Source organism: Galeopterus variegatus, unplaced genomic scaffold (genome assembly GCF_000696425.1).
Source record: "Galeopterus variegatus unplaced genomic scaffold, G_variegatus-3.0.2 Scaffold1109, whole genome shotgun sequence".
Classification (NCBI taxonomy): domain Eukaryota; kingdom Metazoa; phylum Chordata; class Mammalia; order Dermoptera; family Cynocephalidae; genus Galeopterus; species Galeopterus variegatus.
The window spans coordinates 289,628-298,053 of record NW_007727220.1 but is presented as its reverse complement, the minus strand read 5'-3'; the positions used below and the strand labels follow the sequence as shown (position 1 = coordinate 298,053).

At 55.9% G+C, this 8,426-nt stretch overlaps 2 protein-coding genes across 2 annotated transcripts in view; both read left to right on the top strand.

The window, feature by feature from the left end:
* The window catches only part of SDF2L1 (stromal cell-derived factor 2-like 1), a 13,723-nt gene extending 11,959 nt beyond the window's left edge, over window positions 1–1,764 (top strand). Inside the window, exons 2-3 of the mRNA XM_008574811.1 lie at window positions 308–504; window positions 1,363–1,764. Of these exons, the coding sequence (XP_008573033.1) occupies window positions 308–504; window positions 1,363–1,644 (479 nt within the window). The 3' untranslated portion in view covers window positions 1,645–1,764. The remainder of the gene's footprint in view (window positions 1–307; window positions 505–1,362) is intronic.
* Window positions 1,765–5,198: 3,434 nt separating this feature from the next.
* Window positions 5,199–8,426, top strand: part of LOC103592202 — an 18,880-nt gene continuing 15,652 nt past the window's right edge. Inside the window, exon 1 of the mRNA XM_008574810.1 lies at window positions 5,199–5,309. Coding sequence (XP_008573032.1) covers window positions 5,199–5,309 — 111 coding nt within the window. The remainder of the gene's footprint in view (window positions 5,310–8,426) is intronic.

Genomic DNA, 8,426 nt, shown 5'->3' with positions numbered 1-8,426 from the left:
CTCGGGGTTTGGAGGCGGGGTGGTCGGGGGGTCTGCGGGCCGTCAGGGAGCCGGGACGGGGGTCTCAAGTTGTTGGGGGGCCAAGGGAGGCAAGGACTGGGAGTTTGAGATGGTCGTCAGGATATCAGGACGGGGACAGTCGTCGGGGGACTGCGGGCCAAAGGGCTTAGGGGATCAGCCTGGGGCCAAGGCTGGGGGCTGGGGCTGTGCCGTTGGAGTCCCGAGGGAAAGTCTATGGTGTTTGGGACGAGGGTTGGGAGTTCCACGATTGACAGAGACTGGGGTGGGGTGGGGTGTCACTCCGCAGGCAGCGGCCAACAGTCGGTGACCGGCGTGGAGGCGTCGGACGACGCCAATAGCTACTGGCGGATCCGCGGCGGCTCGGAGGGCGGGTGCCCGCGCGGGTCCCCAGTGCGCTGCGGGCAGGCGGTGCGGCTCACGCACGTGCTCACCGGCAAGAACCTGCATACGCACCACTTCCCGTCGCCACTGTCGGACAACCAGGTGAGCCCCTTCCTGCCGTCCAGGACAGGCTCCTGGCGTGTGTGTGAGGGACCAGGGACAGAGCCTTGGGTTCCAGAGACTCTTCTCTCACCGGCTCTGAGCTTCAGCGTCTCTGAAATGGAAATCTAATGCAGCAATGTTTGCTGAGAGCTCCCTCTGGGGACACAGAGGTGACTCTGCCAGAGTCCTGCCCCAGGAGCTCCCAGCTGATAACGGAGACAGGACACGAGAGCCTTGTGGATAGCTTCTCTTCTGGGGGCAAGTGGGACCCAGAAAGGGGATCCACACAGTCTTTGGGGTGGGGAATAGGAAACTCCGCAGTGGAGGAGGAACCCAGGCTGGGTCTGGAAGGATGAGTAGGAGTCCACCAGGCCACAGAGGGGAAAGTGGGGCTTTCCAGGGCTGTGGAAGAGATTGTGCCAAGGCACAGAGGTCATTGGAACTCAGGAGGTTGGGATGGAACAGAGGATGCTTTTGGGGAGTTGGTGGAAGAAAAAGTTTGAGATAAATAGTGACCTTGACTATCAGCCTGAGGAGTTAACTTTAAGCTGAAGGTGGGTCAGAGGGGTTAGGTCTGGGAGAACATGGAGTAGGAGGCCTTAGTGCCATGAGGCCCAGGGGTCACTGGACAGACAGATACAATGGGGTGTGCATATGTCTGAAGAGCCCGTGTTGGGGAGGGGATTATGGGCATATGGGTCATGGTGTCCCATTTTGCAGTTTTGGAAAGCTGAGGCTCATGGAGGTGCAGGGGAGGCCCAGTTCACTGGGCGCAAGTGCTGCGGCCAGGCAAGTGGCCACAGGGGACTCAGTATGCCCTCTGAGATGACCACTGTCCCCCACCTCCTGTGCCCATAGGAGGTGAGTGCCTTTGGGGAAGACGGTGAGGGTGACGACCTGGACCTGTGGGCAGTGCGCTGCTCCGGGCAGCACTGGGAACGTGAGGCTACTGTACGCTTCCAGCATGTGGGCACCTCTGTGTTCTTGTCGGTTACGGGTGAGCAGTATGGGAGCCCCATCCGTGGGCAGCATGAGGTGCACGGCATGCCCAGTGCCAACACGCACAATACGTGGAAGGCCATGGAAGGCATCTTCATCAAGCCCAGCGTGGAGCCCTCTGCAGATCACGATGAACTCTGAGTGTGTGGATGGGTGGATGGAGGGTGGCAGGGTGGGGTGTTTGCAGGGCCACTCTTGGCAGAGACTTTGGGTTTGTAGGGGTCCTCAAGTGCCTTTATGATTAAAGAATGTTAATCCGTGCTTATGTTTTGCTGTGAGCCTGGGGGTGACCAGGAGGTGCCAGCCATTGCTGGCCCAGTTCACCATCTCTTCCTGAGTGCAAAACCTCTGTCTCCAGCATGGCCTGACTGCTGAGCTGTCCATACCTTTTTAATGCTCTTCCATGCACTGCAATACTTCCCCGGGCAATCATAGCCCACCTGTCTACCCTTAGATGGTCTGATGACAAGTGACCCCAGTTCCCCACACCTGAGCTTCATGAATCTTCCTGTTAAGGGCAGGACCAGGGCCCAGAGCAGGATGAGTGGGAGCCCCACTCCCTAACAGGTGGGATGGGCATAAGCTCTCTAGCCCTGTCATCCATTGAGGTGTGGACTCCACTCTCCTGGCAGTTGTGGCAGTCTTGATAAATGTCTTTGGCCAAGGGCCAGGCGAGGACTCTGCCCTTCTGCCAGAAATTAGCATAAGAGGTTTCCTTTAGTTGGTGCAAGTGGCACCCCACCCACCTTCCCCAGCCTGCCCAGGAATTCAGCATCTCAGGCTCACTCCTACCATGACCTTCCAAGGGCCCAAAGAGAGAACAGAACTTCAAAAGATATCGTAAGGGAAGGCGACCACAAAGAACTGCTATCTGCGGAGATCTGAGAAAGCTTCCTGGAAGAGGAAGCACAATTTTGGAAGTCAGAGTATTGTATCTTAAAGGCCAAAACAGAAGAAATAGGGCCCTAATAAAGGAAGAAGTTAGCTTTGCTGGTGTGTGGGTGGCCTCTAGAGGTGATGGCGGAGATTACAGGCTTCTTGCTAACTTAGCCAGGGTGGGGCGTAAGTAGGTTTAAGGGAGCTGCTGGGGAGACCGGCTGTTTAGTTCACTTGGGTAGAGCGTAGTGCTGATAACACCAAGGTCAAGGGTTCAGACTCCCATACTGCCAGCCACCAAAAAAAAAAAAAGAAGAAGAAGAAAAGAAAGAAAGAAAAAAGCTGCTCGGAGCAGAGGGTGCCACTTCCCTGAAGGAGAACAGGAGTCCAAGGAGAGGCCAGGGATGACAACTAACTGGAAGGGGCTGGAGTAATGTGGGCAGAACACCTTACATTTGAGAAATCAATTGACCTTGTTAAAGGATGGGGATGGGAGAAAAGCTCTAACCAATTGTGAAGTATGAGGGGAGGGGGGTCATGTGTAGGCCCTGGGTTCGTTACTCCCCTCCCCTCCCCCACGAGACCCCTCCTGGTCTCTCCACTGCCAAACTTCTTGGTCATCATCTACAAATCTACACTTCTCATCACTCACCTGAACTGAGAGGATTCGAATGGAAGTAGAGTGTTGGGAGGTGATCCCAGAAAACACTGGGGCAGAGGAGTGGGGCTGTGAGAGGGAAAGGGAGGACAGCCAGTGAAGGGCAACTGGAGTTCAGTCCCATTGGGGATCTCTGGGACCCAGTGCAGAACATGCATCAAATTTATCCCACCGGAGGGACAAGGAAGCCAGGTACTTACCCACCAATGAAGGTGTCTTCCCTCATTGGCTGAGGATTGCTGGATGGGTGGGGGGAATTACTCTGCAGCACTTGCCGTTTACATTGGGTAAGGGGCTCCTGCAGCCTTGATAGCCCCCACCCCACCCCAGGCAGAGCCGTAGATGCTGGTAACGAACTTCTCTGCAGAAGTGAGTGCCAAGAAAATGCGGGTGGGGCACCAACAGTGTGGACTGCGCCCTCCAGATCCAAGGGGGCACTCCTGTAGTCCATTCCCAGCCCCTCTGGGCTGTAAGCCCCTTTCATGCCTTTATTACCCACTACCACCTCATACACATATACAGCAAGGTGAGGAATGTTGATTAAGAAGAGAACCCAACAGCGCACAGCAGGTCGGAATCCCCGGGAGCAGGTAAGGTGGCTCCAGGCAGAATTCAGGACAAGACCAAAGATAAAAAGTGCGGCAGCAGCAGCAGCAGAATTCATATTTATAGAACGCTTACTTAGTGCCTGGCTCTGAGCCAACGATTTACACAGCATCTCATTTGGTCCTGGCGACAGTCCTATGAAGCAGGTTCGATTATCATCTCAGTTTTGCAGAGAAGGCAACTGAAGTTCGTAAAGATTCAAAACCGGCTTTACTTGCCTCAAAAACATTTGCTGTCAGCCACTGGACTGAGAATAAAACAGGAGGGGGCCAGATGCACAGTAGCCTAAGTGCACCCTCTTTCCTCCTGCCAGGAGCTGTGCGAGAGCTGTGCGGTGACGTATATCCTTCCCCATCATTAGCCAAGGGTAGGCGCTTAGTAAATGCTTATCCACAAAAATGGATCGCAATCACGCGGGGACCCAAGCCAACACCCCCTTCCCCGTACTTCCCACAGATCCGCAAGGCTCCACCGGTTCCGGGACCGGGCCCCCGCAGCCCAGCCCTACCCGGAAGGTTTTAGGCAAGCCCCACTGAGATCCCACTGGGCGATCCGGTGAGGTTGAGTGTGTGTGTGGGGGTGGGTGGGGGGTGGAGCGGGGTGTGTGTGGCTACCCCAGCTTGGAAGCCCGTCGCGTTCGAATCTCCCATCCCGGAGGCGCAGGGAGCAATCTTCACATGCAAAATGCAGGAGCCTATGGTCTCACTCTTCGGAGGGCTTGGCCGGGGGCTCGGGCATTTCCCTAGGGTCGCCTGGCGCCCCCCACCGGGCTTTCAAGAGCTCTCGCCTGTGCCGCTCGAAAACTCGCAGAGATTGGAGCTGAGAAAAGGCGGGCAAAGTTCCTTTTGATAAGTTATGAATGGGGAGAAAGTGTTTGTAGAAGTCATTGTTAAAACCAGGGAGCCAGAGACTCGGCCCACGCCGGGCCAATCGGAACCCTGAAGCTATTTTGAAATCGCTTCAGTTTCAGCCAATAGGCGTGCGGAAAGCGAAACCCCGCGCCGACGCCGACCAATGAGCGAGTCTCTATGCTCAGGAGCCAGGGACCCGGCCCCTCCGACTGTCAGCGGGTTAAAGATGGAGCCGGTGGGCGAGAGGGCGCCACGAGGCGCTGGGTAGTCCGGATGGGGACGACGGGGCGGCCACGGTCAAAAGCCCCTCCCGCCAATCTTCCGTGATTTGCCCAGGTTCTGAGGTGTCTGTCCGCGTGAGTAGCTGGGTCTGAGGTGCGGTGGGGGCGCGGGCTGTCCTTACCCGGCGGGACGTGAGGAGGGGGCGCTGCTGGGACCCCGGGCGTCCTTTCCTGGCAGGGGAGTCCAGAAGGGCGGGAACCACCCCACCCCCACCCCCTTTCCTCTGCTCGGCTCTGGGCCGCTGGGCAGAAAAATCTGTTAGGACAGAACGCGGAGCCCATGTTTGGGGGAAAGGGGCCAGGGATGGGGTCCAGAGCTGGAAGGGGCGCGTCGTCCTGGGGTGGGGCCACCCTTCTCCCAGCGTCGCGGGCCTAGTCGGGGCCCAGGGTCGTCCGGCTACACCCACCCCTCTCCAGGCGAGAATGGGCATCGGACTGCGGCTGAGCGCCGGCCCCTCTCCTTTGTGTGTGACCCCCTCCTCCGTCTGGTTCGTCAGCTTCCGCTCCGGGGTTGGAGCTACCCCCCAGTCTGAGGTCTCCACCGCAATCGGGAGCGTGCTGGGAAAGGCCTGGGGTTCTGTGGAAAGACGGGACGGCAGCCCCGCTAGGATCCCCTTCTCCCTGTGCCCTGGACAGGGGCTCTGGCCCTACCCACCCATCCATGGTTGAGCTTCCCGCCCTGCGTGTATTGGGGGTGGTGGGGTCCCCCCTGCTGGCCGCAGGTGCTCTGACGAGGTTGCACTACTGTGCTCTGAGAAGCAGTGCAATGATATTGTCAAAGCATCCGGGACCAGCCTTGGGGACCCCCTTCCTCCACAACCCCTACCTCTGCCCCCAACCCCCAGGCCAGGCCCCTTGGGCCCACATGCCCTCCCCTCCCCCCTGCCCAGTTCGTTCCCTTCCCCATGGAAACTTGAGATCCTAGCTGGGCCTGGGCCTCTGGGGTCAGAGGGCACCCTTCCCCCAAGCAGAGGCCCCGCCCCAGTGGCCCTGCATTCCAGGTCTCGGATCTCCACCGACCACCAAGGGGGAGGCGCTGGCAGGCTTGCCTGACACTCTTTCCCTGTTGCACTACTGTAGGCCTCTGGGAAGCAGTGCAATGATGAAAGGGCATCAGTCAGGCCCGCCACCCACAGTGCCTGGGGGAGGGGTTTTTGCTGCCTCACACCACTTCCCAGCTGATGTGCCCAGACGATGTGTGCTTGGATAGGTGTGGGTGCAGAGCTGGGCTGGACCCTCTATCAGAGGATCAGGTGTATGCAGCTGAGGGATCATCCCCCAAGCTTTCCATCTTGGTCATGGCTGGACAGGTGCAGGGGCAGAGCCCCCAGATTCAGAAAAGCTCTGGTCTGAAGATCTTTCCACACTAACTCCCCAGGTAAGATTGGGCACTGCAGGCCTGGTCAGGGCCTTATGGAGAAAATAGAGGCTCACTGCTTTGTATGGAAGGTCTTCCTGGGCCTGGCTGGGACCCAGACCTACCCTGACTACGTGGGATGAACTGGACTCAGCCCTTCTTGAAGGCTTGAAGAGGGCCAAGCTCTGGAGAGAATATTCTTCTGGGTGGGGACTTGGGAGAGGGTTTGGTAGGCCTTCCAGGAGGCAGCCGTCACAGCAGGGCCTCAGTCATTGTGGGGCTCAGCAGGAGAAGCACTATCTGGGATGGACGGGTGGATTTGGGATGTGAGGTCTGCAGGTGATGCCCACCAACCATGCCAGCTTGTTTTCTTACAGGAAGATATGCCCTGAACCTGCAGGAGGGAGTGAGGTGTCTGGAATGCCCACCCTTCCAGGTGGAATGGGGGGATGGAGCTGAATTCCAAGGAGCTTGACCTCAGGCACACTTGCAGGGCCACCTCTACCACTGGGAACTGCACAATGCAAAAAGTTTCCATGTGCCCAGTGACATCATTCAAGCCTATTTCCTTGAGAGGAGGCCCGGATCTCCAGATGGGCTTTTGGGAGTACCCTTTGCACCTGGCCTGGGCACACTGGGACACTGGCTTCACCCCCACCCTGGACATAGAAGCTTTGGCACCCATTAGGGGGATGAGGGACAATGATGCATACTCCTCTGCCTCCTAGTCCTGACCTCTTAGAGTTCCTTGATAACAGGGTCACCTGACTCAGGCCCAGCCTCCCTTCCCCTGGACTCCTGGGGCCATGGCTGGAGGTGGCCACCTCTCACTCCTGTGCAGATTCTGTACCCACTGCCTGGAGACCTCCATTGTAGCTATCTCCTCCCCTTGCTGGGGAGGCTTGTGAACTCAGGGCTCTGCTCAAGCATTCCCTCCTTGGAGGAGACTTCCCTGGGCTCCAGGCATTCAATGTTCTTCCAGCAGATCCTGTTAGATCGCAAGGCCCCATTAGATTGAGAGTCCCTGAGGATAAAGATCACTGACATTAAAAAAAAAAAAAAAAAAAAAAAAAACTCTTGACAGTGCCTGCACAGAGGAGCCAGTACACTTTTTAAAAACACAAGTGAACATACAAGGTGTGAAGCATGGTTATTAGCATAACATGATAGGTAGTATATGACTGTTTCTGTTGCTTATAATAGAATACCTGGAACCCGGTAATTTGTAAGAAAACAAAATTTATTGCTTACAGTTTCAGAGGCTGGGAAGTCCAAAGTCCAGGGAACATCTGGTGGGTCTTCTTTGGTGGTGGCTTTACAGCAATGCAGGGGGGTCCTACATGGTGGAAAATGGCAGAGCAGAGAGGGACAGCTCCTAGTGTGCTCTCCTTTTAAAGACCTCCGAACTACGCCCATGACCACCATTTTTAATCCATTCACTACATCTTGGTCCTAATCTAATCACTTTTCAAGGACCCATCTTTCAATTACCATAATAGGATTCCCCACCCCCAACAGTTACACTGGAGATTAAGCCTCAGTGAGGTTGGGTGGGCATCCCATCTACAGCAGGTAGTAATCAGTTGCTTGACCCTTAGAAGGTGCGTTTGTCCTGCTGGGAAAAAAAAAGCACATACCATATACCTATGTCTTTCTTTTTCTTTTTTTCTTTTTCTTTTTTTTTTTGGTGGCTGGCCTGTGGATCCAGACTCTTGACTTTGGTGTTATACCACCGTACTCTAAACAAGATGACCTAACTGGGCAGCACTCATACTATATATTTTAAAGTTCTATTATGTAAGTCACACGGGGCAGGAAGCAATGAAGCTCTGAACTCAGGTATATGTGACTGAGTCTCTGCCTTGCAGCCGTAGGCAAGATGTTCCTCCTCATTTGTGTCCACCGTGCTTTCTGACCTCAGAGCAAGAGGGAGTGAGTACTGCCTCCTAAGTTGGGGAGATCTTGGTCTAGAGGGCTAGTGGTTTGGTGGAAGGTGAAAAATATGTTTGGACTTCCCAGGTCCACTCCCCGGGTCTCAGGACTGATGGGGTGCCTGGAGAGGACAGGGAAGAAGCAGTCCAGGGTGCACGGCTGGGATGGATGGTGGGGTCGGCTGCTGGCCAAGCATAGGAGGGAGGAGAAAAGCAGGTTTCAGGGGGAAGAAGGTGTGCGAATCTGGATGTGCTTAGTGTGAGATGCCCAAGAAACACTCCCAGCGGACTTCTGGATATGTGTCTGGAGCTCAAGGGAGCTCTGAGCATGAGATGCAGATTTGGGTTGGTCACTTCAGTTCT